Raw genomic sequence first — 25530 nt, 5'->3', positions numbered from 1 at the left:
CGGCCCGAGTCTACAAGCCGGTTTGCCGGCAAGTATATAAACCATATAAGCCCCTGGAGGTTCAGACAGTCGTCAACATATATATAGGCACTTGTGTATAACCATCAACATGTCCGAACCCCAGCTCTGCTTCCGCTCCTTCGTCTCAGCCCTCAAAGAGGACGACGACCTCATCGAGATCAACACCCCCATAAACCCAAACCTCGAAGCAGCCGCAATCACCCGGCTCGTGTGCGAAAATGACCAAAAGGCACCGCTGTTCAACAACCTCATCGGCGCCAAAGACGGCTTCTTCCGCATCCTCGGCGCCCCGGCGTCTCTCCGGAGTTCACCGGGTGAGCGATATGGTCGGCTCGCGCGTCATCTGGGTCTCCCTCCGACGGCTAGCATGAGAAGTATTCTCGATAAGATGCTTGAGGCGGACCAGTTGCCTCCGATTCCGCCGGTTGTTGTCCCTACGGGTCCGTGTAAGCAGAATAGTCTTGAAGGAGACCAGATTGATCTCACGCAGCTCCCTGCGCCGATGGTCCATAAGTCGGATGGGGGTGCATACATCCAGACATTTGGTAGGTAGCCCTCCCTCTCTCTCGAATGCTGAAAGTGCTCTGTTTGCTTACTGCTACACTAGGAATGCACATCGTCCAATCCCCCTGCGGCAAATGGACAAACTGGTCCATTGCGCGCGCGATGGTCTCTGACAAGAACCACCTCACCGGCCTGGTCATCGAGCCCCAGCATCTATGGCAGATCCACCAGATGTGGAAGAAAGAGGGCCGCGACGTCCCCTGGGCGCTGGCATTCGGTGTGCCCCCTGCGGCGATCATGGCGTCCAGCATGCCCATCCCGGATGGCGTCTCCGAGGCGGAGTATGTTGGTGCGATGGTTGGACAGCCGCTTGAGCTGGTGAAGTGTGATACTAATGGGATTTATGTCCCGGCGACTTCGGAGATTGTGTTTGAGGGGACACTGTCGGTGACGGAGACGGGGGATGAGGGTCCGTTTGGGGAGATGCATGGGTATGTTTCTCTTTTTATAAACAGAGACAGAGGTATTGATATGCTAATGAATAAAGGTACATCTTCCCCGGAGACACACACCTCTCTCCGAAATACAAAGTCGACAAGATCACATACAGAGACAATGCCATCCTCCCCATGAGCTCCTGCGGCAAACTCACCGACGAAACGGTACGCCCCCTGTACTTACCAACCCATTTACAAACCATCTACTGACTAGCTTAAAGCACACAATGATCGGTTCCCTCGCCGCCGCCGAAATCCGCAAACTGTGCCAGAAAGCCTCCCTCCCCGTCCTGGACGCCTTCGCCCCCTTCATCTCGCAGGTAACCTGGGTCGCACTACGCATCGACACGCCCAAGCTCCGCGCCATGCAAACAACACCAAAGCAGTTCGCCAAGACGGTGGGCGATCTCATCTTCAACCACAAGGCCGGGTACACGATTCACCGGATTGTGCTTGTCGGGGAGGATATCGATGTGTATGACGATAAGGAAGTGATGTGGGCGTTTTCGACGAGGTGTCGACCGGGGACTGATGAGGTGTTCTATGACGATGTGCGTGCGTTTCCGCTGATCCCGTATAATGGGCATGGCGGCGAGTCTAGGTCGAAGGTGCGTGGGGGAAAGGTTGTCTCTGATGCGTTGTTGGCGGTTGAGTATACTGAAGGCCGGGATTGGGAGGCGGCGGACTTTAAGGAGTCGTTTCCTGAAGATGTTAAAAGGGGTGTGCTTGGGAAGTGGGAGAGTTTGGGATTTGAGAAGTTGGATAAATAGATATAGATATAGATGTGGTGTATAATTAGGTCAACGTTATCCATAACTTTTTAGACTATTGTACATGAGTGACACCATTGTGCCTAGCATTAGAGGTCCAGCATTAGAGACCAGCATTAAAGAGACGTCGTTAAGAGATGTAGCCGTGTATGATACAGATGGCGAGTTAAGCCTTCTATAATTAGCAGTCATTCACGGCATGATGGATACGACATACCTCGTGAGCTCATGATGAAGGCTTCCGGAGCTGGGGATAGTAGAAGACGAAGAAGACGACGACGGCGAGGAGAACGACCAGCGTTGGAATGAACATGAAGGTGAACAGGAACAGGCTGAGCCCAAAGGCCAGGTTCTGCCCGGGGAAGAGCTGGCGGGCCATGGATTCAGCAAATGTCGCTAACATGGGTGATAATTAATATAGATAGCTAGAGATCGAGAAGGAGAAGATCAAGACGATCAAGACGATCAAACGAGTAAGCGAGTGAGCTAGACAGACGAGACGAGATAAATGTCAGGAAGCTCAGTCGATCCGTGGACGACCTTGCTCCCCCTTGATTCCTCGAGATTCCTCGATGCACGAGCAGTAAGATACAGTAAGGCAGCAACTTGCAGGATGAGGATTTGCAGTGCAGCAGCAGATGCAGCAGAGAAAGGTTCATCCCGTTATCCCATCCAGGCTTATATCTGCTGCAGAAGGCTTGTATGGAAGCGCCGGAGCGCAACGAGCAACCAGAATGTTGTATGCCTGCAAGGATGCCCCGTACTGGCCAATATTGGGACATATATGTCATTTTCATTGGCTGGAACACAATATCTGCGCCACAGGTCCACTTTGCCCCCCCACCGCGTCCCACCGAGTGCGGCTTGTATAGCTCCCAATCGGGACGCAAGCCAGGGCGCAGGCAGCAGGATTCTGCAGACTGACCGCATTCTCATTCTCGCTCGCTGGCCTGCGAGGGCTCCTCGCCAGTCTGAGTCGCCCGCAGGTGCCGCCCTCGTCTGCTGCGAGTTGAGTTCGCGAGCTGCGTGCTATCGGCGTGTCTCTACTGGAAATGGCACTCCCCGCATATTCCTGAGTCAGTCACACACAGTCTCAACTCTCAACTCTCAAGGAGGATGGAGAATGGAGAAGGATAGAATAATATATCCGACTTCCGTAGGCAACAGAATACTGAGAAATGAAGCGAACCCACCGCGAATGACAGATCAAGCGCATTGGCTGCGCCCTGTAGGGCTGACAAGCTTAACCCCGTCTTCCCTCTTCGCCTATGGGGATTATTGATTCTGGGACGGGGATACGTTGCACAGTCTGCCAGGGATACGGACAGAAGAAGCAAAGTCAGGCTAATAATAAGTCGAAGCGCCTGCTCTGAGACTCCTTGCACTCCCCACCTCTCTGTCTTATATCTCTACTCTACCACTCTATCTATTCTACCACTCTACTATTCTACCACCTCTACTTGCCTACCTGCCTACCAATGCAAAAAATGCTCATCTCTTTTCATCCTCAATGAGTCTCACGCCCGACTACAAGCCTGCAGAGCAGGCCCCCCAGCTCGACAACTTCGGCGTCGACTGGGTCGTGCACTATCAATTCGACGAGATCGGTATGCCAGGCCCCGACTCCCAGACCCAGTCCCAGCCAGCCTATCGTTGCTAACGAGCAAAAGAATCGTCCAAAGCGATCGAGGAGTTCGAGTCGCTCATCCACGACCTCCACGAAGCACATCTCGAGACGCAGGTGCGGCATGGACACGGGGCCTCGCTTCTCGTCTTCATCCGAGTCCCACGGCTGCATCTGGGTAGTCTGGTATACGAGTCTCGGTATGTCTGTTTTCCGGATTCTGTAACTCAATACTGATTGTTGCTGTTGTTGTTATTGTTGTGTAGTGTCAAGGACTGGCTGTACGGCATCATCCACGAAATCCCCGCCGGCGACGACGACACGATAGCAGACGCCGAAACTCCCGCCGAGGCCCTCCGGTCGGTATACCATGCGGTGACGTGGAAGAAGGAGCTGGGCGGTGCTCATATCACGCCCAGGCATCGCAAGTGGAAGAACATTGCGTCGGCGTTTCCGCTGCACGACCAGGAGGCCAATGCCGAGTTGCTGCGGAAATGGAGCAAGAAGATCCTGCTGACTGCTGAGGATCTCGATGCCATTCGGGCCCTTTTTGGCGAGAAGGTGAGTTATCAAAGCACTGTTATATGGCCACTAGTGTGAGGATGCTGATTTTCTAGGTTGCGTTCTACTTTGCCTTTATCCAGTCGTACTCGTCTTTCCTGGTCTTCCCGGCTGTCTGGGGAGCAGTGACCTGGTGGTATCTAGGCCCGTATTCGATTACTTTTGCTGTTGGGAACTGTCTCTGGGCCATGGTCTTTGTTGAGTACTGGAAGATCCGCGAAAAGGACCTGAGTCTGCGGTGGGAGGTCAAGGGCGTCGGAGCCCTAAAGGTGACTCGCACGCAGTACGTCTGGGAGAAGGAGGTCAAGGATCCCATCACAGGGCAGACCGTGCAGGTGTTCTCGCCATATCGACAGTTCCTCCGGCAGCTGCTGCTGGTGCCCTTTGCGTCCGTTGCTGCAGCCGCCCTGGGGGGCTTGATCGTGGTTACCTTTGCGATGGAAGTGTTCATCTCAGAAGTCTACACGGGCTCCTTTCAGGGCTATCTCGAGTTCCTACCAACGGTCATCTTCTCGCTGTTCCTGCCCTCCATCTCAGGGCTGTTGACCTCCATCGCGACAAGACTGACCAAGTACGAGAACTACCGCACGCAGGACCAATATGACCTCGCGCAGACCGCGAAGCAGTTCGTGATGCACTTCATCACGGCCTTCCTCCCCACCGTGCTCACGGCGTTCGTGTACGTCCCGTTCGGCGCCACCATCGTGCCCTACCTCGACGTCGCCCATCTCCGCCGCAGTCCCGAGTCCGCAAAGAACAACCCGCTCGACTTTGAAGTCGACCCCGGCCGTCTGCAGCAGGAAGTCATCTACCTGACGCTAACGGGCCAGGTGCTGGACTTCCTCGGCGAGATCGTCTACCCCTACGTCAAGGGCATCGTGTGGCAGAAATGGCGCGACTACCAGAGCCAAAAGGAGGCCGTCGAGCACCGCAAGCGCGCGGCCTCGCACGCGACAAATAATCTCCTCTTCGACGAGCCCGACGAAAGCGCCTTTCTCTCGCGCGTGCGCAGAGAGGCCGACGCAGACGAGTACAACGTCCACGAAGACACCCTCGAGATGTGCGTGCAGTTCGGCTACCTCACACTCTTCGGGGCATCGTGGCCGCTCGTCGCGCTGGGCTTCCTCTTAAACAACTGGCTGGAGCTACGCGGGGACTTTTTCAAGCTCAGTCTCGAGTGCCAGCGCCCGCCGCCGATTCGGTCGGACTCGATCGGGCCCTCGCTGCAAGGTCTGGAGGTGCTCACCTGGCTGGGCACGCTGTCGACCGCGGCAATCGTATACCTGTACCGCGACGGGCTGGCTGAGATCCGCGCGTCGTCGTTCCTGCTGACCATCCTGGTTGCGGAGTGGGCGTATCTCGGCATGCAATTTGCGGTGAGCACGGGGCTGTCCAAAATCATGGGCAGCGTGCTGCGACGAGAGGCGGCGAAGCGATATGCAATGCGCAAGGGATATCTGGAAGTGGCTCGGGGGGCTGGCAGCAGCAGCAGCAGCAAAGGCAGTCCTCCACGCGGCGGCATCAGCACCGGCAGCAACAGCAATGGAAAGCTGCGAGTGCGCTTCCGCGACCGAGTCAGCGTCTACACTAGTGCGACCGATCCGCCGTCCCCGCAGTCCGACGATGTTCTCCGTGAGGCTCCATTGGATTCGGAGCGGCGGTTCTGGACGGGGACGGCGGTGGAGGACGGGGTGCGCATCATCAAGGCCCTGGGCAGGTCGGGCGAGGACTCCAAGGGCGAGAAGGCGATGTAACTAACTAACTAGTCTAGCTGCAGGCTACAGAATTCAGACTCAGACCCTGCGTTGAAGTGTGTGAAGTGTGACTGTGAACTGGCTTATGCATTGCCAATGTAGGGCTGGCTGCCTGGCTGGCCCCCAAATAGCACCGGGACGCGTAATGTGCAGGATGTATCAGATGAGGCTCAGCGACTCAGCTCAGCGACTCAACTCGGCTGTGGAACTGACAGGATTCATAATTTTCCATCGCTGTTGGCTGAGTTGGCTTGAAGCTTGAGGCTGTACACTGGCGACACCATTCATGTCCACGCCTGCGGGCTGAGCCGACAAGCATTGCGACGCCCATGCTCCCGTTGCTTGTGGACGCACTTAGGCAGCTAAATTCTTACTCAGCTTCTTCTGTTGCCTTGGTTCAGTTGCGGTCGTGGAATTGGTGCACTGGAATTGGGAGGCAAGAAGGCGAATCTGTTCCACGGTTCGCATGCTGTGCCACCACCACAGGCACAGGCACCCCAATTTCGAGATTTCGAGCCAGGGCAACGCCGGTTACCAGGCCGGTGACTTTGGACGCTTGACGATTGCTCAAAATATTGCGGTCTTGCATCACTGCTGGGCGCAACGTCATCAGCGAGCGACGGTGGACAGCCGGGCCATCCTGGGAGCCACTCAACAGGCCGCAAAGGCGTCCACAGGGACTAGAAAAGTCTAGCAGCAGCTAAAATTAGATCGGCAGCTCGGCGACGGGCAATTAACAATTTCCTTCCCAGGCGAGAGCCCCACGGGCCCACAGGGCTCAGCGTCCTGTGGAGTGCGTGTGAATGAGGGAACCAGCCCGGGGATCGCGAGTGGCAAGCAGGCTGTGGCGTGTTCATCAACAGTTAAATACCCTGCTCTTCTCCTTATTTCAATCATACTATCTCATCTATCTCATCTATCTTCTCTGTCTACTCTGTCACTATACAACTCACCACTACTACCACCACAACCACCACAATGAAGTTCATGCTTGCCTCCTCCCTCCTCCTCGCCGCGCTCACCAGCGCCCAGGACCTCAACGACATCATCAACGAGGCTTCCTCTGGCATTGAGAACATCCCCGACGAGGCCACCAGCATCTACAACTCCATCACCGAGTCCGGCGGCGCCATCCCCACCGAGGCCTCCTCCATCCTCTCTGACATCTCCACCGGTGGCACCTCTGCCCTCGACAGCATCACCGGCTCAGACAGCAGCGCCTCTGCCACTCCCACTGGCAGCTCAAGCGGAAGTGCTTCTGGCAGCAGCAGTGGCAGCGCCAGCGCCACCCCTACCACCTTCACCTCTGCCATCACCACCACCGACGCCGAGGGCTCGACCACCACCACACAGGCGACCATCACCAGCTCAGTGGCCGCTGAGCCCTCGAGCACCGACGCTGGCGACGATGCCAGCCCCACGGATGACGGCGGTGCCTATGCTACTCCCTTCATGGGCGTTGCTGGTCTCGTCGGCGTGATGGGTGTTGTTGCTGCCCTGTAAACTTGAAAAACATTCCATGACTTGTTTTTCGTTTTTCCTGTTTCGGTTTCAGGGATAGATCGGTTTTGTTTATTTTATTTACCTCACGTACCTGCGTTATCTCGCATGGTACATAATGTATGAATGTCGCTCCTTAGATGATACACCCAAATGCATGTATATGATTACATTTACCACACAATTTACTGCCTAATGAATCGAATCCGATTGAATTGTTAGATATGGATATTCGCTTCACTTTCCGTAATGATTTGACACGACTATCACCGTAAGCAACGCGCATCCACCGGGGCAGCTACAAAAGGCCCCAGACAGGAAGATCGTCTCTTCATCTCGCATGGGCCCTGGCCCCCAAACGACGCCAACTTTGAGAAATAAACGACGTTCGAGATCGACAGCCTCTCTGCCTTACGGTCGCAGGCCTGGTCTGACGAGTCGGACCTTCTGTGCCGTCTTGGCCGTCGATCCGGGCCTGTTACTGTGACACTGTCTTACTTTTACGGTGTACTCAGACAAACAAACAGCCGGAATTCGCCTGCTGGTTTCACAGTCGTCGGTGGCGTCTGAAGGAGTGGCCCCAGCCGCTTGGGTCTGGGCGCATGTCATTTCTCATCTATATTAACCTAACCGGTTTCTTGATTCTTGGGCTTCATTAACCGGTTCGATGCCGAGGTTCGAGTTCCGTCGGGGCGTGTTGCTGTTTTAAGGAATATGCTCCGTAATGGATCCAGACGGTGTATGCCATATATACTTCATAAGCATAATAACGGGTTAACTTTCATAAAAATTCAATAAAACTTGAAGTTGTTACTTGTAACCGCGATAAGTAAATAGACTGGCAGGATATGTCCCACTGGTCTGGTAAAAGATGGTAAACATAAACAGGTCAATAGATATATATTTCGAAAATGGTATATATTCTCCAAATAAAATACCCATTGGCATTAACAGCCTTCTATACTACTTATATGATATATATATGTATATTCTGTTCTTTCAAGATTTCCAGCAGACAGACTATTTTCTCAACGACTACGCCATGTTACTGTCATCTGAACCATCCTCGTCTTCAACCGATCTATACAAGACCAGTCTGCAATATTGCCTATTATGAACCACTCCGTCTTTCTCGTGGCTAAACGGTAGAACAACTTCCTCCTGATCGACAGCAGGAGATCAGTGCCGTGTGTCGTGTCGCCAATCATTATCGGTTAATTCAAATTCTGCAGAGAATCTGAATCTGAAACCTGAAACGCACCATCGCAGCCAAATAGCCTAATGTAGTACGCGGTATTTAAATGCAATCTACGCGAGACATAGAGCGCATCAACTGCGTCGGTCTCAGTAGTGCTGGACCCTGGAGGGGTTATATAGACTTGATAAAATTTCTGCGTTGATGCCCAGCCTGCTCCCGTCTATCAACAACAGTCTTTTCTTTTTGTTGACTGTTTACTATCGCCATGATTCTCTCCAAGATGAAAAGTTCTTTTCTGCCGTCCGCAGTCGTGTCGCTTCTCTCAATTCCAGGCGTCATGGCCGCGTGCAGCCTCCCCTCAACCTACAGCTGGACATCAACCGATGCCTTGGCTGATCCTGCAGCTGGCCAGACAGCTCTGAAGGACTTCACCGCCGTTGTCTCGAATGGTCAGCACATTGTCTATGCGTCTACTGCAGACGAAGGTGGCAATTACGGATCGATGGTCTTTGGCGCATTTTCAGAGTGGTCTGAGATGGCCTCTGCAAGCCAGAACGCGATGGATTTCGCCGCCGTTGCCCCAACGCTCTTCTACTTTTCGCCAAAGGACATTTGGATCCTGGCCTACCAGTGGGGGTCGACTGCATTCAGCTACCGTACATCAAGCGATCCTACAGACGCCAACGGGTGGTCGTCGGAAGAGGCCCTCTTCTCTGGAACCATCACCGGCTCTGACACCGGAGCGATTGATCAAACGGTGATTGGAGATGATACGAATATGTATCTATTCTTCGCTGGCGACAATGGCAAAATCTACCGTGCCAGCATGCCCATTGACAACTTCCCGGGTGATTTCGGCACTGACTTCGAGGAGATCATGAGCGATACCTCCAATAACCTCTTCGAAGCGGTCCAGGTCTACACCGTGGACGGCCAGAACCAGTACCTGATGATTGTGGAGGCCATTGGATCCGAGGGACGCTATTTCCGCTCTTTCGTGGCTGATAGTCTCGGAGGCGAGTGGACATCGCAGGGCTCAACTGAGGACCAGCCCTTTGCTGGAAAGGCGAACAGCGGCGCCACCTGGACGAATGACATTAGCCACGGTGATTTGGTTCGCAGTGGCCCTGATCAGACAAACCCTGTTGATCCGTGCAACTTGCAGCTCCTGTACCAGGGCAAAGACCCAAGCGCGAATGGGGACTACAACACCCAGCCTTGGAGGCCGGGTGTGCTGACACTGAACGCATAGGCGAATTCTGTTAGTCCTGAGTATTTAGTATACAATAAGAGTGAAAATTGGCAAGAGACTTGATTTGACGAACTACACCCTATGGCTTGCAGTATAGAAGTCAATGCGATTCACAGTCAACAGTAAACACAACCCCACATCTTTGTATTCTCAGTGTATCAGACTGCCTCCATAGTAAAACTTGATACCTTCACACTACCACCAAGTGCCTCCGTCGCAAAGTTGAAGATGCCATACCGGTAGCCCATAAAGAACGGCCACTCAGTCCCCATAACAAACGGCGAGCCGATATCCAAGAACGTAGTGCCATCAGTCGAGTATGAAAACTGCACAGACTTGTCAGACGAAGGCCTGAAATTGGCCCAGGCACGAAGGTAGATCATCTCAGTCGAGCTACCAACGTCCTCGGACGTCTCCAACGAACCGGTATCCGCAGTTGACCAGCCGCCGCCGTCTTGCGATGTCATAGTAAGACCCTTCCAGACACCCACTACCCTGCTATCGCCATTGTCAATTACGCCGACCCAGGCGGAGATATCACGCAGCATCACAAGCCCTGCGCGGTCCCCAGACTGCATGTTGCTAAAATCAAGCTCGATTGTAGCAGCACTGCTGGGTCCTAGAGCACGATGGGTAAGAGTGTTCCGGGCCAGATATAGGTCGTCGGTTACAGTGACCGTGTTCAGTGTTAGCGCGTTATCCACGCTGTATGCACTAGTGTCTGGGTTGTGGTTCCATTCCCATTGCGCACTCAAACTGCTACCCGCGAATGAGTCTGTGTAGCTGAAATCTGGCGTGGGGACCTCGTCCAGGGGCACCGTTACACTGGAAGGCCACGTATTGATATCAGCTAATTGCGGAAACCCTTGGTCGTTGAACTCGATAGGAGCCAGGACAGGCACCCGTCCACCAGGGTACGAGTCACAGAACGCCATATAATACCAGTTGCCTTGGCCATCATCCACGATCCCACCCTGGTGAGGAGGATCGCCGACGTCCGAAGGGCAGGCCGGGCTGTTAGATACTATAGCCGAGTCGTAGGGCCCAAAAGGGCTGTCCGACTTCAGTGCATACTGAATCCTAGACGAAGGATCGATGTTGAGGATGTAGTAAGTACCGTCAACCTTGTACATCCGGCTCCCTTCGGCGCTGTTGTCGTAAGTATAGACAGACTCAGCGCTAACCTGGCTCTTTAAGTCATCAGACAACTGGGCCACCTTGATTTCAGAGCTCCCATAGGCAACATAAGGCGTTTCATCCTCGTCAAACAGGAGACCGCAGTCATAATAGCATTCATCGGAGATCTGGGATAGTTGGGTCCAGTCCCCAGTTGGGTCTGACGCAGTGTAGACGTATGAGCTGCCATGCTCAACGCATCCGACCCAGAACCACTGTCCATCGCTTGGACGCGATCGAAGCGTCGATGCATAAATCCCTTGAACGTATGCCGAGCCATCTTGGAGAGAATACTTCGGACCCCAGTCAAGCGTGGGGACGCTGTGCCCGATGAACTCCCAGTGAACAAGGTCCTTGCTTGACAGGATTGGAGCTCCGGGGGAGTAATGCATAGTGGAAGCCGAGTAATAGAAGGTATCATTCACTCGAAACACATCTGTGTCTGCAAGATCTTCCCATATCACGGGTTGCTGCTGTAGTGTCGTATCACCTCGCCCGACTCCAGTGAGAAAGGCGACGGTGATTGCCAGTGTAGACAACATGGTGAGCTGTCAAATAGTCCGAATTCAACTCCAGAGCAGAATAAGATAGTAGCACGATTATGAAATCCGCTTGGTAGTCGCCCGCCCTGATATAGAACTATCCTCTGTCTGATTCAAACGCGGGGGCCGTCTCGGTAAATTCAGCAGGGGCTCCTTGCAGGCAGTACACGAGAATTCATTCTATTAACCGAGACTAAAGGGCGCCCAATAAAATACGCGCTATAGGAGGTTCTCTCGTGCAACGTTGTCTTCCATTCTCAACACGGACGAGGTTGTCGCGGGGCCCCGCTGGCCTAATACCATGTTTGGCACCCTTGCAAGGATTGTTATAGGTGATGTTTCCTCGATCAAGTGTGCATGATATCGCAGTGGAGTTGTAGTCGCGCCTAGGCCTCTTGCCCTCCACACTATCCCGCAATTTCCTGCAGGCTGCGACGATCTTCGGCAAAAGTTGCGAACCATTGGCCCTACGGAACCAGCCATTGACTCCCAAGGCATTAGTTGACATGCCCCTGTCTCCACCTGCAGCGAATGTTTAGGCAGAACAAGCGGAGTCCGACTTCTTCAGGCTGATTCTCACGCCGTGTGAATCCTCGGGCCATCCTTTACCAACGCGGAACCACTGTTGACTATTGCCTTGACCATTGCCATGAGGCTATAAAGTTACTACTCGGTTAGGTACATGAGTCAGATGTAATTTGTCAGAGTGAGTAACGATACCAATGGCAGTCATCATCGCGGAGGGAGCAGGGGAGCACAGGTCTGGCGCATTTTGGCTTGGGTTCTCTGGACTATGTTGATATCCATCATGTGCATGACTCGCTATCGCACGAAGATGTATCATATTTTCTACTTATTGTCTAGGAGCCCATGTTGCAGCGGCAATCAATATACGTCGGGGCATGTAGGTATGTAGATATCAGGTTACATCCATGGCCGCGAGCGTGCGAATGCTGCCGCAGTCTGGTGGATATTCATTTGGATAATATCGAGAATAGTCCAAAAGCCACTACATGATAGTTGAAATCGAGCTACTGAAACAGAATAATAAACTTGGGAATAAACTCGCAGCGTTCCAATCACTGAAAGGGGACAAAATGGTAGTGATACTATGTATAACAGCATTCGCGTCCAAGGAACCAAAATTGTAGAACAAGCTGCTCCAGCTTAGAACTGCGAGAAGAAATCCCAAATAAGGCCTGGGGTGAAGGAATCCGAAGATCCAGCATCAGAGGGCGTAGGGACGTGGCCTCCATCAAAAGCAACCCACTCAACAGGGTGGCCCTCAGAGCAACCAGTATAATCCGTAGTACTATGAGTTCCACTACCAGGCGCTGGTTCCTCAGGATCCGCAGCGTCGCAGCCATTGACCTCCACAAAGTGATCGCGCAGCTGCCGGCCGGAGTCGATTGGCAGCACATCGTCGCTGATACCATGCTGGCCAAAGTACGCTATAGGGTCACTTCCGCCGTCACAGCCACTCAGTTCCGCGCCAGACATGACCGCAACAGCGCGAAAGACGTCTGCGCGTGAGCAGGCAACGGAATAGCTCATGGCGCCGCCGTAGCTCCAGCCTGTAGCAAAGATGCGGTCCTGGTCGATGCAGAAGTTGGATTGGATCGCGTCGAGGATCTGATCTGTAAAGGTAAGGTCGTCCCCGTTGGTATTTGCCCATCCGGCATTGAGCCCCTGAGGAGCAACGAAGATGGTCGAGTCTGCAGCAAGTGGTGCAAGGCCGTAGAAACTGCCGTCCACAACGGTGTCCATTGAACCGTCCAGCCAGTGGTATCCAATAACAAGCTTGTATGGATTACTCGAATCGTAGTTTTCAGGGAGTTGGAGAATATAATCGCGTGCTTGCCCATTGACATCTGCTTGATTGGGTCCGCTGCCTATAGAAGGGGTCGTGCCACACCCTGAAGAGCTGGCGGCCGCAGCGAGCAATGCGCATTGGGCGACGGTGAGGATAAGAGTGCTCCGTCTGTACGGCATGGTGTTGAGATCAATGGAGTGAGGAAATTCAAGGCTGGAACTAGTTGCTCAGGATGATGAACTATGCGAATGGTCAGCGGCACTTTATTATATCTGGCTTCCCTTCAGGGTCATTGTATATCGCGGAGTGGCTGCCAGGCCACTTGTTTCAACTAAATTGCATCGTCACAGGTACTTCTGTCGGCCAGCCCTAAAGACCCCCCGCTCTTTCAGTAAACCTCTTGTTACATTGTTACTTAACCGGAAATCATCCATAGTGTTTGTGGGTCGCGTTTAGCCTATTTCAAATACCTGAATATGTCGTCAGCCCAGCGTTTGGGATAAATTAATCGCACTGGTTAGCAAATCAAACTTTTCAATAACTAGTTACTTCTCGCGAGGATCAACGACATCTATGAATTCCATACTCCGTAGGCAACAGCGCGGCGTATCAGTTGCTATAGGACCGGCTGCTGGTGGGCCGTATTCCTTGGTATATTGCAACCCTGACCCCTTCCACTTGTCGCCCCCTTGGCCAGTGTATGTGCAGTGGCATTGGCAATGTATTCGACACCGGTACGCCAGTAGGAGAGAACCTTTGGCTGTTCCATTTCTGGTAATACTTAAGTTCCTCGCAGTCATACTATAGCCTTTCAGTATATCCCCTTCTGGGTGAGTACCTAGTATGGGACTATACTGGTTGTACTGGCTATATAGTCACTACTACTACTACCACACACTCGTCTAAGAATTATATATATTAAGAACAAACAATGACTCTACACCCTGCTTATAATACAGCCAGTCCAGTCTCACCTCGTCTAATCTATATATCCGACTTCTCTGCGTTTCCCTGCGCTCTATCCACCTCGGCCTCCTTCTCATACCCATCAGGTCCATCAGTTCCAGAAGACGAAGGAGCCTCTCCCTCGGCAATCGTCGAGCGCGGGCCCGAAAACACCTTGCGTGCATACACCACGTAGTACAGCATACTCGCCAGCCACACGAACCCGTTCAGCACGACCGTGTAGTTCATATCGGCGGCTGTAGTAGTTAGTTAGTTAGCCACACATCCAAATCTCGACAAACAAGTAAAGTTGAGGGAAAGTAGGGAAGCAAAGCAAAGGAAGACTCACGCCCCGGATCCTTAACCGACGGAAACATACTCAGCACCAACCCAAACGCCAACCAAGACACAGCAACACAGGCAATGCCCGTACTAAACGCCTTGCCCGTGTAAAATTCCCCGGGTATGAATCTCGATTTCCAGACTAATCGACAGAGAATGGGCGTCCCCCACGCGACGTAGTTACTCGCGACGAAGAGCGAGAACAGCGCGTTTGCGGCGACGCTGTTGATTAGTGCGAGCAGGCCGAATATTATGCAGATTCCCGCGAGGAAGAGGATGGCGTTTATGGGTTGTTGCTGGATGATGCTGTAGGTTGTGATTTTGCGCAGGATGGGCGAGAAGGGGAGGGCGTGGTCGCGCGCGAAGGCGAACACTTGTCGCGAGGCTGCTATGATCTGATCTTGTTAGTTGCGTCTGAGAAAGATAGGATAGGATAGGATAGGATGTACCAAGGAAAGCCCGATGAGGAACTGGATGAGGATGAGAACAGCCATGAAGCCCAATGCGCCGCGTTTGCCGAGGGCGTCGTAGTAGATCTGTCTCTTGTTAACATTGTATAGTAAGAGGGGGAGAGGTAAAGGTGAAGAGTACCTGCGCCATCGGCTGCCCAAAAACCGTACTAGCAGTATTATTCACATTAGGATCCATAACGGCCGCAATAACACTGAGGATCAAGAAGCCCAAAACACACGCGCTGCCCGCGCTGAAGAGGATACCCCTCGGCACTGCGCGCGCCGCATGCATCGCCTCCTCGCTCATATGCACGCACGAGTCAAAGAACCCGATCGCCCAGATTGGCGAGAGGAACGCAAGCACAAAGTTCCACCCGATCGGCCAGTTGCTGAGGTTATCGACGTGCGTGAAGACGTAGTGCGCCGAGTTGAGGGTGCCCCCGCGCGCGACCTTGCCCGCGGGCAGGGCGACGACAGTGGCGATTACAATGGCGACGTTGATATAGATACAGAGCGTCTGGATGCGCGGCATGATGTTGCTGGCGAGGATGGTGCAGGTGCCGTGGACGAGGATCAGGCCGGCGTACAGCCCGTAGATGGTGCCGTTGGATGCGCTCCAGGTGCCGTCGCGGGCGATCGAGATGCAGGCCAAGATCAGGAGGGAGAGCGTATAATCCACCGAGCAGATTCCGCCGATTAAGCCGAGGGTGTTGCTGTATCCGACCAGGAAACTAAGCGGGTTCTTCCACTTCTGCCCGGCGAAGTAGTGCGTCCACCAGTATAGACCGCCGGCTGTGGGCATCGCAGAGGCCATATCGGCCATGGCCAGGCCAACGAAGAAGATTAATATGCTGGCCGTGAACCAGCCCTAAGCAACCATTTAGCCTCTAACAAATGCAAAAATCTAGTAGAGAGAAATACCCAGATCATCCCCGCCGGTCCAGCAGGCAGGGAGAACGCAATCGTCGACGCGATCGAGGGGACCAGCCCCATAATGCTGAATGCGACCGCGAAAATCTGCACCGTCGAGTACTGGCGGCGCAGCTCCTGCTTGTAGCCCATTTTCGCTGCCATGCTTGTTAGCGACTGTCCACTGCACAGGAGTGGCGGCGCGCGAGCCTACCCAGCAATTCCTGGTCGTGCGCGTCGCCCAGGTCGGGCGCGGCGACAGGGGTTGCGCTGTGCATCTCGCCCATTTGCAGTCTGCGTCGCGTGGCTCGGTACTGCAGTGCAAGATGGTCTGACAGAGGGCGGAAGGGGAAGAGAATTGGAAGAGATGAAGATCGGATTCTCGTTCTCGTCATCGAGGAGATCACTTCGTTCATTCTCCGCACGCGCATCCCTGCCAAGCCAGGAGCGGGTCCGGTGGGGATAGGATCGGCGCAACGATCGAACCAGCGATCAGCATGGGACTGTTCTCCGGGCAGTATGATGAATCTGATTGGCGGATGCTCTTCGCATGAAGAACTCCACTCCAGCGGCACTTGTGATTGGCAGATATGCGCTCACCAAGCTCGATAGTGGGAGGATCTGCAGAGGATGAAGACAAAGACGTTGACACCCTACAAGTACAACTACGCAGTACTCCGGAGTGTTCATCTCCAAGTTTAGATGAGAATACAGTATATTGCTAGGTAGATAAATATACAACGTAACAGTACATACAGCATTGCAATTATAAGTACAGTATTGACGATTTGACTTGGTATCCCACGCAGTAACGCACAGATAACAACCACCACTAGTGAAACAGACTACACCTGCTCCGCCCCGAGCGCAGGCTGCGGATTCGGAGGCGTGGTGTGATTGTTATCGCTGCTCACACCATTATGAATATTGCGCTCGCCCCGCGGCGACACGCCCCGGTTCAAGGTCGTCGTGTCCGAGTATGTGCGCCCCTGCATCGAGTCCCACGAGCCAGGCCCCATCTTGGCTTCCCACTCGTTAAAGTCCTGGCCCGGGTTGACGGACTCGTACGAGAACAGGCGCAGGAAGTAGTAGAAGCCGCAGGCGAGCAGCGATCCCAGCAGCGGGCCGATCCAGTAGATCCAGTGGTAGCCAGGGAACGAGCGGTTGATCACGTCGGGGCCGAGAGAGCGCGCGGGATTCAGCGAGCCGCCGGTGTAGTAGTCGCCTGATATAGTTAGAACGGACATAATCAATAATAACTTATAGGAAGGAAAAAGGTACCAATCATTTCTGTCACGAAGAATGCAAGGCCGATGGCGACGGGCGCCAGGAATGTCGACTTGTGCTTGACCACTGCCAGCATGATGATCACAAAGACCAGCTGTGCTGTCAGGAACATCTCGATGAAGAGGCCCTGCGAGATCGATGCGCCGCCTCCGAGCCGTGTCGCAACGTTGAGGTCACCGGGGAATAAAGCACTGACGACACCAGCAGCAGCAATGCCGCCGATGAGCTGTGCCGCGAAGACGAACAGGCCGCGGACGACTGGCATTCCGCCGACGAGACATAGCGCCAGGGTTACCTTGATCCATTAGTTGGCTTGCCCCACAGTAATGTTCGGCAGACTTACAGCTGGGTTGAAGAGCCCTCCAGTCACTCGATAAAAGGCCCAGACGTTGACGGTCAAGGAGAAGCCAAAGGCTAGGGAAGAGTAGAGCAGGGCCGGGGTATTGGGCGGCGCGCCATCGACCGGCTTCGGGGTGTTTGCGACCTGGGTGCCCGCAAAGGAGAAGAAGAGGAAGAGGTATGTGCCGACGAACTCGCCAGCAGTCGCGATGAAGTTGTTGCGCACGGTGTCGGCCAGATGCAGCATGGGCAGCTGGTTGCCGTTAGGGCGCACCACGGGGGGTTCTCCCTGGCGGCCAAAGACCCTTGGCATGCGCATGTTGCTGATCTATTGCTGATCTGTTCTGATCTGATCTGATCTGATAATGATGCTGAATTGCAGGTTCTAGTGTTCGGCTTTCATCTGGTGCGAACCCGCAGCTGCTTTTATAGTACGCGGTCTTTGTTGTGATTACCCACGTCATGACTGGCCTGGCCGCTTGAGGCTCTTGGGCTGGCTGAAACGCTGCAAAGTGGTCTGGAAATTGTTTCCAGTGGCATTGAACGAGATGGAGGTAGATTCGGCCAATGTCGATGTAGTGGCGCAGTGAACCGTGTATGGACGACGTCAAGATGGACGGAAACGAGCGGAAGCCGTGCAGCCTTGTCTGCAATAGTTCAAAGTACTCGAGCAGTCTGATCTAATCAACTGTGATTCGTTTTAAGAGTCCATATCGTTCTTTGTTCTTCGGGCCGCGCCATTCGTCGAGCGATAAGACGAACCCTCTATCAAGACCATTGAACCAACCAGTTGGCGCAACCCTATCAATGGCAACCAGTGCAACCACTGCAACCTATCGAGTGCAACCTATCAAATTGCAACATTTTTAATGGCCTGCATTATCAGCGTTCATCCCCGCCGGTTTGTCGCTTCTCTGCCCCAGTTTGCCGCTTCTCTGCCCTAAACTGCAGGCAATCAGCTGCATTGTATGGCTCCACGCTCCAGGCTTTTCTTCCGCGGAGAAATCCAGCTGGGACCACGCCATGTGGTCGGGATTGTGCGGTCTCGGGTCTTTCTCGGCCTGGGGAGATAGTATAAATATCATGATTCATCCTCACGCAGCGTAAGTTTTCTGAACCACGATTCCCCAAAGTCAATCGCTACTCAACCATGTCTCTCTCGCCGGAACAGATCCCGCTCATCAAGGCCACCGTGCCTGTCCTCCAGCAGCACGGGGAAACCATCACTACTGTCTTCTACAATAACATGCTGAATGCCCACCCCGAGCTGCAGACCGTCTTCAATGCCTCCAACAAGGCCAACGGGCATCAGCCCCGTGCCCTCGCCGGCGCTCTCTTCGCCTACGCTACGTATATTGACGACCTGGGCGTGCTCTCCCCAGCCGTCGAGCGCATCTGCCACAAGCATGCCTCGCTCTGCATCCAGCCCGAGGGTTACCAGATCGTCGGCAAGTTCCTGCTCGAGGCCATGGGCCAGGTCCTCGGCGATGCCCTCACGCCGCCGCTGCTCGACGCCTGGGCCACGGCGTACTGGCAGCTGGCCAACCTCATGATCAGCAAGGAGGCCGACCTGTACAAGGCCGCCAACGGCTGGACCGACTTCCGCGAGTTCCGCGTCGCCCGCAAGGAGCCCGAGTCGGACGTGATCACCTCGTTCTACCTGGAGCCCGTCGACGGCGAGGCCTTGCCCTCGTTCCTCCCGGGCCAGTACGTCTCTATCCAGGTCCCCGTGCCCCAGCTCAACCACGCCCAGTGCCGCCAGTATTCGCTCAGCGACCAGCCCCAGCCAACATACTACCGCATCAGCGTGCGCAAGGACCCAGGCCTCAACCCGGCGGATCCCAACGCACCCGCGCATCCAGGCTACGTGTCCAACATCCTGCACGACGCCGTGCAGGTCGGCGACACCGTCAAGCTGTCGCACCCTTACGGCGACTTCCACCTCGACACCCCGACCGCGTCGCACCCGCTCGTCCTGATCTCCGCCGGCGTCGGCCTCACCCCACTCACCTCCATGGTGAACAGCCTGACCGCGCTGGAAGGCCAAAACACACGGCCTGTCCACTTCATCCACGGCGCACACACATCTGCCTCGCGCGCATTCCAGGACCACCTGCAGTCCCTCTCCAAGACTCTGTCCAACCTATCCACCACTTACTTCCTGACGAGTCCCACCGAGACCGACAAGCAGGGCGAGAGCTACACGCATGCCGGGCGAGTCGACCTGTCCAAGCTCGACAGCTCTAAGGACCTGTTCATCGACAACAGCAAGACAGAGTACTACGTCTGCGGGCCGACGGGGTTCATGCTAGAGACCAAGAAGGCGCTGGTTGCGCAGGGCGTGGACGAGCCGCGTGTGCACATGGAGCTCTTCGGAACGGGCGGTGTATAACCAGCTAACCAATGACGAAGATGAAGTCATCCATGATTCGCGAATGATTCACGAACGAATATTTTGTACAGAGTAATGATATCCAAGAATTCTCCTTTCTTTTTTTAGTCCTTTTTTTTTTCAGTTTTTTTTTAGGCTTTTTTTGCTTTCGCTACGGACTGTCCCGAGCTGTTATGTAATTAGACACAGGGCCGCCCTTGGCTAGCCAATCCCCGCTCTTTAATTGATCAATTCGATTGTTTGTGCCTCTTTTTTTTTTTTTTTTTCTCTGCATATGATCGATGTGTTTACGCCGAGAAATTCGCGTCGGCCGAGCTGAGTAACCACTGCTTCTGATTGGCTGGCGTATTTGACCGACCGGGAGCCACCGGGTCGGATATGCGGGTGGTCCCGGTGAGCGAGTGTGGAAATGCATAACTTATACAATGTTATGTAGTTATGCAGTTATGCAGTGTGTCAACCGTCAACAACGCATGGAGTGAACTTAACAACAACAGCAACACTTCGACCAGATTCTACAATACTGCATGTCTAGTTCTATCAAGCTTGCATGACATCTCTGGACAGCGATGATATGTCCGACCGAACTTCAGTCAAGATGACTCGGCCAGATCAGATCAGACTCACCAGTCCAATCTGTCTGTCCACCGGGACAGCGTCAAAGCAGACCGACTATGTACCTCAGTGACTGCTGGATACGAGGGAACAACCCCGCTCATTGACCCGAGACGGCTTGCCGATGTATATATAGACTGCCGGCTTGACGTTTAGGCAGGTCGCTGATCTCCAATACCGTATTCTCCATCCAACGGCCGCCGTCACATCGCGGCGATCAGCTCGGATCACGACCCACGGCGCTGGCACGAACACCCCCGTCTCTATCTGTGAGATCCTGTCTGATCCTGTCAGATCCACGACGATACCGGCGTCAGCAGCACCAGAACCGAAATGGTTGGCCGGTCGGGGTTTGAGGCGATTCGAATCCCGAGTTGGGGTCGTGGCATGGATTGGATGGCGGGGGAAGGGAACCTTATCTCGATTTAGGTTATATGCTATGGTACTGATGATGATGGTGCTGTGATGGTGATGATGATGAGCATCGCACGAGGATCGCGTCTTACTCATGGCTCTGCTTGCTCGTCGTTGCATATCCGTGGATGGGCGTTCATCCCTGGTGGCCTGTGGCCGGTGGCCGGTGCCCCTCATGCTCGCTGCCAAGACCTGTCAGGGAAGGTTAAGCGGAGGATTTGGATCTCGCTATAATCTGACGTCCCGCTGGTTTGGTTTTTGGTCTGGGGGATCGTGACGGTGTCGGGGCTGGTTCGGGTGGTAGAGGTCAGGAATATGCCTGAAGACTGGCGATAGGAGTAAGTGGCTGGGGTGATGACAGCAATGCCGTTACACTTGACAGACTCCTCGGTAGAAAAGCGCATGCCGGATGTGGCATATCGCCAACTGTCTGGCTGAACAGGATCACGATCGCTGTCACGATCACAATCACAATCACAATCATACTGCGGGCACTCCGTACTCCTGGCTTGATTAATTCAGTACACTGTCCGGGATTCATTTGCTGCTCATGTTAGGATTTAGGTCTACCTAACTACCGCTTCAGACACCACATACTTCGATCCGACAAGGCTATAACGAACATAATAATGAGACGGAGCCGGCCGACATAGTAATGAGTGGTATATAGGCTGACAGCACACATCACGGGCATCAGCCCGGCAAATTCAGGCCAGAAGTGTCTGACGATGACAAGGATGTCAATTCCAGCGTAAGGACTTCCCAGTAAGGAAGCCCGCAGCCGTAGAAGACAAACAAGTGATTAATATGACGAATGACGAGTGTGGACGCCTCCTGCAGCGCCGTTGAGCGTTTCAGCCGTGCAGGCTGAGCCTGAGCCAACCGGGCCTGCATTCCGCTCGGAAGGGCAGCCGTAATTTCTACATCAGATTCAGTGTGATTCATACATTTGAGCCTGATTGACTGGATGAATTCGGAATGGGGGATTTCCGCCATCTGAAGCACAGGCTCCTCACCACCGCAGCACCGGCGGGTATGATTTAGTCCGCCCGGAATCCAGGGTCCAGGCCAGACTCACACGCCAGAATCAGATCCACCAGAGGAAACCGTTATCCGTCAGCTGCAGCAGGCGTCTCGGTAAGTGAACACACGAAGGAGCCGGCGGCGGCAGGTGACCCATGAGGTGACGCGGAGAGACCAGATCCAGGTCAGACCACGATGCTGGAAATGGATGGCGGAGAGCTCCGTGGCTTGTATCTGTTTGTATCTGTTTGTGTGTCTTATGGGATGTGGTGAGATCTGACGAACGATGCTGGCTGAGAATTTCATATAGAGTACTGATATACGAATGAGAGTCATAATAATGGCATTACCTCGACAGCTGTCAGCAGCAATTAGCAGCAGTACAGACTGAGCATGCTATACTAGAATACACCGTTGAACTACCCTAGTGTAGCACTATAGTATAGTGACTATAGTACAATCGGCTCCGAGCTACGGCCGACCAGCAACCCACGCCAACTCAATGGGACAAATCGAGGATCCAGCGATCATTCCGGGCCCACTCCTGTCAAAATATTCCTATTTTCTCCTATTTTTCCCTTTATTTTCCTTTCCTTTTCTCTTGCGAGGCTGCTAGCGCTTCGGACCCGGCCGACAGCCTGTATGGCCATCTGGATAAGCAGCATCCGGTCTGGGGTGACTTCGGCTGCGCTTCACCGGGCAAGTCACCGTGCAGAAATTGTCATCTGGCTTCAATCTCGACGATCCGAAGAGCTGTACTCACGGCTCCTTCCCTGTCGCTCGGGTGCTGCTTCGGGACGCGCTGTTTACACCTGGTATATAAACGGCTGCCCATGATCCTCCAGCTCGTCTTGCCACCAGTCAACAAACAACATTCTACACTCTATCCACACTAGTCACAATACCACCGTCTCTCATTCTCTCATGGCGTACACATCTCCTGATCCCCTGTCGGCCAATTGGTCCTACGACGGCGCCATCGACCTGTTCTCCCTCAACACCATGGTCCCCGAGTCCTTCCCCATGGACATTCCCAACGACATGCTCTGGGATACCAAAGACCTGCCGGCAGACTTCTTTGCTGCCCCGACAGACATCAACGGCTTTACCGTCTCTCACGACGACTCGCTGTCTTCAGTATGTTCATGTCATCCCATGCCATCTCCTCCATCGCTTATCGCTCATACTAATCCACTGAATCAGGATGAAAGCGACGACCAGTCCTTCTCGCCAACAAACTTCATGTCCTCAACACCCCCTTCAGCAATCGACCTCCCTTCGCCCATCCAGACAATCCACCCCTCGCAAACCCAGGCCCAGCTCCCAAAGCGCAAGGCCTCGTCCATCTCAACCTCCTCAACCCGCTACTCCTCCTCCCCAGAACTCCTCCCACAACAACCACAACAACTGCAGCAAACAACGACAACAACAACGTCATCATCAACACGCAAACCTCGCAGCAGCGCAGCAAACAGAGGCGAGGACACCGTGCGCGGCCGCAACGCCGCCAAACGCGCCGCCCACAATATCATCGAGAAGCGCTACCGCACCAACATGAACGCCAAGTTCGTCGCGCTGGAGAAGGCCATGGCCGTGAAACCCGCGGGCGTGTCTAAATCTGCCACCACGACGACGACATCTACATCTGCTTCAAACGGGGTCAAGTCGTCTGCGTCGCTGAAGAAATCCGAGATCCTGAGCAATGCCATCACGTACATGCAGGAACTCCAGGATGCGAATGAGCGGTTACGCAAGGAGGTACTGGCGCTGAGTCGCGACCGGGAGAGAAGATATTGCTAGTCTCGTCTTACTTCTATATTCCATTTGTTGGTGTTTTTGTTTCCTTCTCAACTGGACGACTACTGACTTGCTCCGGGTTATTATTATGACTGACTGACTCACTGACTGACTCAGTCGTGTTTGATGTTGATGTACTATATATATAATTGTGTTTTTCTGGTTTATCAAGAGATAGACCTTCTTCTCCCATCTGGCGTTGGATCTGGTCGGTCGGTGCATGCATTGGATACCCGGAAAAGTTCTGTTTTGTCTGTCTGGTCTCATAACTGGGCCTCTCTACTTCATATTACGAATTGCTTGCATTCTGCATCTGCATACTTTGTACCTGATACGGTTACTGATACTGATACACTATACCTACGACTATCTATCTAGAAATCAAGAAAGGAATGCAATCAATTCTGAGCACTGCTACGCACCATTCGTAAGGATTACTCGATGTGTCATAAGCCTAGAATACGGAGTACCGTCTGGCCTATGATAGTTTTCTATAAATAATAGAAAATAATAGCAGTAATAAGCGGAAGTTAGGGAAATCCTCCGGCCACCCGGGGTGGGTATCAGGCGTTATTAGGCCCAACGGTCAAGGCCCACCACCACCACCAGCATTTGACAACTTTTCCTCCAATGTAATAAAGGCCATAATAATCACCTCCTTAATACACTGAAGCTGATTGGAAGTAAGCTGAAACAAGTACTTTTACCAGTCACCAATTACCAGCATCTGCAGTTCTGCACCAACGGGCGATTGACAATGCATAGACATACCCTGCCCTGCCCCAATTCCGATCGAAATTCCGACATGATCCATCGAGTCCATCCGTATCTCCTGTAGCTCGCCCAGAACGTAACTTACACCTGTCGAGTCTGGACTTGGACTTGGACTTGGCAATGCCATTTGGATTTTGGGCCCCCCTAGGCGTGCATATACTCTGCGTCCGCCCCCATCGTGCGTTGTTCTGAAACGGTCCAGACCACGGAATTTTACCCACGAGTTCAATTCCCTGTTTGGGATGGGCTTCCTCGGCTCGGGTTTGGTCCTTGGACGGGCGGAAGGAAGAAAGAAAGAAGGTTGAAGGTTAGACATCGAGTCTGCTTTGGTTTGCCGTGGACTCTAGTGTCTACTGTCTACCGGGTACTTGCGGACCATGGATTGGTGCTGGCTTTGGTGATAGCTGCTGCTGAGATGTAGGTGTATATCCAAGCATGTGTGTTTGATTCTAGCGCTGGCTGGGCCTGGATTTCGACAGAGTAATGATCTGCTAGCACAGGAGGGGAAGTTCTTTATCCAAATGATACTTGTTTTGATAGCCCATGAGGTAGTCTAGTCTAGTCTGCGAGGATACATCGATTTCACTCCTCAGCTGCTTTCTGTTTCACAAGATTAGATAGGTATTGACGCGGTGCTGCAGCCAAGATCACACAGGGTACTCCATCAAAACGGGCATCCGTACTCGCAAATGGAACCTAGAACTGGAAAATAAATGGCTTTGGTGGCTACTTCTCAAGGATCACATAGGGCATATCGAGGACCGCATCATAGTAAGATGTCGAGCACTGATGTTTATAAAGGGATCAGGGTGTGCCCTAACACCTCAATCCAAAGGCCCATCTTGTGCTGGCTACCGATGTAGTCCAGAATCCTCAACGTCAGAGAATACCCCAAACCCTACATAGCACTCTTTGATTCAGGTGTTGAAGGGTCTCTTCCAGTGATCCCGCTGACCATTTCATCAACTGGGCCTTGTCCGTTGATGAGTCTCAAATGCCCAATCACATCAGTCCACCAGATAACAGCTC

The 25530-nt window shown here is 53.4% G+C and overlaps 10 protein-coding genes across 10 annotated transcripts; 7 read left to right on the top strand and 3 right to left on the bottom strand.

Moving 5' to 3' along the window:
- Positions 1 to 109: 109 nt before the first annotated feature.
- On the top strand, positions 110 to 1792 carry ASPSYDRAFT_60564 (UbiD family decarboxylase; the record flags this gene model as incomplete). The annotated part of the gene is made up of 4 exons (XM_040849868.1): positions 110 to 566; positions 629 to 1016; positions 1073 to 1187; positions 1244 to 1792. 4 exons carry the CDS (start codon positions 110 to 112, stop codon positions 1790 to 1792), a joined length of 1509 nt encoding a protein of 502 aa, XP_040699459.1.
- A 298-nt stretch (positions 1793 to 2090) lies between these two features.
- ASPSYDRAFT_420292 (uncharacterized protein) lies at positions 2091 to 3261 on the top strand. Its single transcript, XM_040846389.1, has one exon. The coding sequence runs from the start codon at positions 2301 to 2303 to the stop codon at positions 3072 to 3074; it is 774 nt and encodes a 257-aa protein (XP_040699458.1). The 5' UTR covers positions 2091 to 2300; the 3' UTR covers positions 3075 to 3261.
- Positions 3262 to 3302: 41 nt separating this feature from the next.
- ASPSYDRAFT_60563 (anoctamin family protein) lies at positions 3303 to 5731 on the top strand (the record flags this gene model as incomplete). The annotated part of the gene is made up of 4 exons (XM_040849867.1): positions 3303 to 3399; positions 3463 to 3616; positions 3683 to 3977; positions 4034 to 5731. 4 exons carry the CDS (start codon positions 3303 to 3305, stop codon positions 5729 to 5731), a joined length of 2244 nt encoding a protein of 747 aa, XP_040699457.1.
- A 720-nt stretch (positions 5732 to 6451) lies between these two features.
- Positions 6452 to 7711, top strand: ASPSYDRAFT_48862 (putative GPI anchored protein). The gene has a single exon (XM_040847721.1). The coding sequence runs from the start codon at positions 6710 to 6712 to the stop codon at positions 7232 to 7234; it is 525 nt and encodes a 174-aa protein (XP_040699456.1). The 5' UTR covers positions 6452 to 6709; the 3' UTR covers positions 7235 to 7711.
- Positions 7712 to 8574: 863 nt separating this feature from the next.
- ASPSYDRAFT_48860 (uncharacterized protein) lies at positions 8575 to 9813 on the top strand. The gene has a single exon (XM_040847720.1). The coding sequence runs from the start codon at positions 8695 to 8697 to the stop codon at positions 9679 to 9681; it is 987 nt and encodes a 328-aa protein (XP_040699455.1). The 5' UTR covers positions 8575 to 8694; the 3' UTR covers positions 9682 to 9813.
- A 26-nt stretch (positions 9814 to 9839) lies between these two features.
- ASPSYDRAFT_158407 (putative xylosidase/glycosyl hydrolase) lies at positions 9840 to 11399 on the bottom strand (the record flags this gene model as incomplete). Its single annotated transcript, XM_040842727.1, has 1 exon — positions 9840 to 11399. One exon carries the CDS (start codon positions 11397 to 11399, stop codon positions 9840 to 9842), a length of 1560 nt encoding a protein of 519 aa, XP_040699454.1.
- Positions 11400 to 12308: 909 nt separating this feature from the next.
- Positions 12309 to 13458, bottom strand: ASPSYDRAFT_48859 (alpha/beta hydrolase family esterase). The gene has a single exon (XM_040847719.1). The coding sequence runs from the start codon at positions 13389 to 13391 to the stop codon at positions 12567 to 12569; it is 825 nt and encodes a 274-aa protein (XP_040699453.1). The 5' UTR covers positions 13392 to 13458; the 3' UTR covers positions 12309 to 12566.
- A 738-nt stretch (positions 13459 to 14196) lies between these two features.
- ASPSYDRAFT_34552 (uncharacterized protein) lies at positions 14197 to 17805 on the bottom strand (the record flags this gene model as incomplete). The annotated part of the gene is made up of 10 exons (XM_040845258.1): positions 14197 to 14414; positions 14507 to 14894; positions 14949 to 15041; positions 15091 to 15819; positions 15873 to 16018; positions 16075 to 16363; positions 16461 to 16481; positions 16712 to 17085; positions 17142 to 17442; positions 17491 to 17805. The coding sequence occupies 10 exons, from the start codon at positions 17803 to 17805 to the stop codon at positions 14197 to 14199; spliced, it is 2874 nt and encodes a 957-aa protein (XP_040699452.1).
- An 831-nt stretch (positions 17806 to 18636) lies between these two features.
- fhpA (flavohemoprotein) lies at positions 18637 to 19878 on the top strand (the record flags this gene model as incomplete). The annotated part of the gene is made up of 1 exon (XM_040852730.1): positions 18637 to 19878. The coding sequence occupies one exon, from the start codon at positions 18637 to 18639 to the stop codon at positions 19876 to 19878; it is 1242 nt and encodes a 413-aa protein (XP_040699451.1).
- A 3255-nt stretch (positions 19879 to 23133) lies between these two features.
- ASPSYDRAFT_48854 (uncharacterized protein) lies at positions 23134 to 24143 on the top strand. The gene has a single exon (XM_040847718.1). It carries the CDS (start codon positions 23173 to 23175, stop codon positions 23728 to 23730), a length of 558 nt encoding a protein of 185 aa, XP_040699450.1. The 5' UTR covers positions 23134 to 23172; the 3' UTR covers positions 23731 to 24143.
- The last annotated feature ends 1387 nt before the right edge of the window (positions 24144 to 25530 follow it).

This window comes from Aspergillus sydowii (assembly GCF_001890705.1).
Source record: "Aspergillus sydowii CBS 593.65 unplaced genomic scaffold ASPSYscaffold_11, whole genome shotgun sequence".
Classification (NCBI taxonomy): Eukaryota; Fungi; Ascomycota; class Eurotiomycetes; order Eurotiales; family Aspergillaceae; genus Aspergillus; species Aspergillus sydowii.
Note: the sequence above shows the minus strand (reverse complement) of the source record. Positions and strands in the feature narration are given on the sequence as shown.

What these genes read in the sequence shown, in the direction of transcription:
- ASPSYDRAFT_420292 (XM_040846389.1), top strand. Translation starts at nt 2,301, where the DNA reads ATGTCAGGAAGCTCAGTCGATCCGTGGACGACCTTGCTCCCCCTTGAT.
- ASPSYDRAFT_48862 (XM_040847721.1), top strand. Translation starts at nt 6,710, where the DNA reads ATGAAGTTCATGCTTGCCTCCTCCCTCCTCCTCGCCGCGCTCACCAGC.
- ASPSYDRAFT_48860 (XM_040847720.1), top strand. Translation starts at nt 8,695, where the DNA reads ATGATTCTCTCCAAGATGAAAAGTTCTTTTCTGCCGTCCGCAGTCGTG.
- ASPSYDRAFT_48859 (XM_040847719.1), bottom strand. Translation starts at nt 13,391, where the DNA reads ATGCCGTACAGACGGAGCACTCTTATCCTCACCGTCGCCCAATGCGCA.
- ASPSYDRAFT_48854 (XM_040847718.1), top strand. Translation starts at nt 23,173, where the DNA reads ATGTCCTCAACACCCCCTTCAGCAATCGACCTCCCTTCGCCCATCCAG.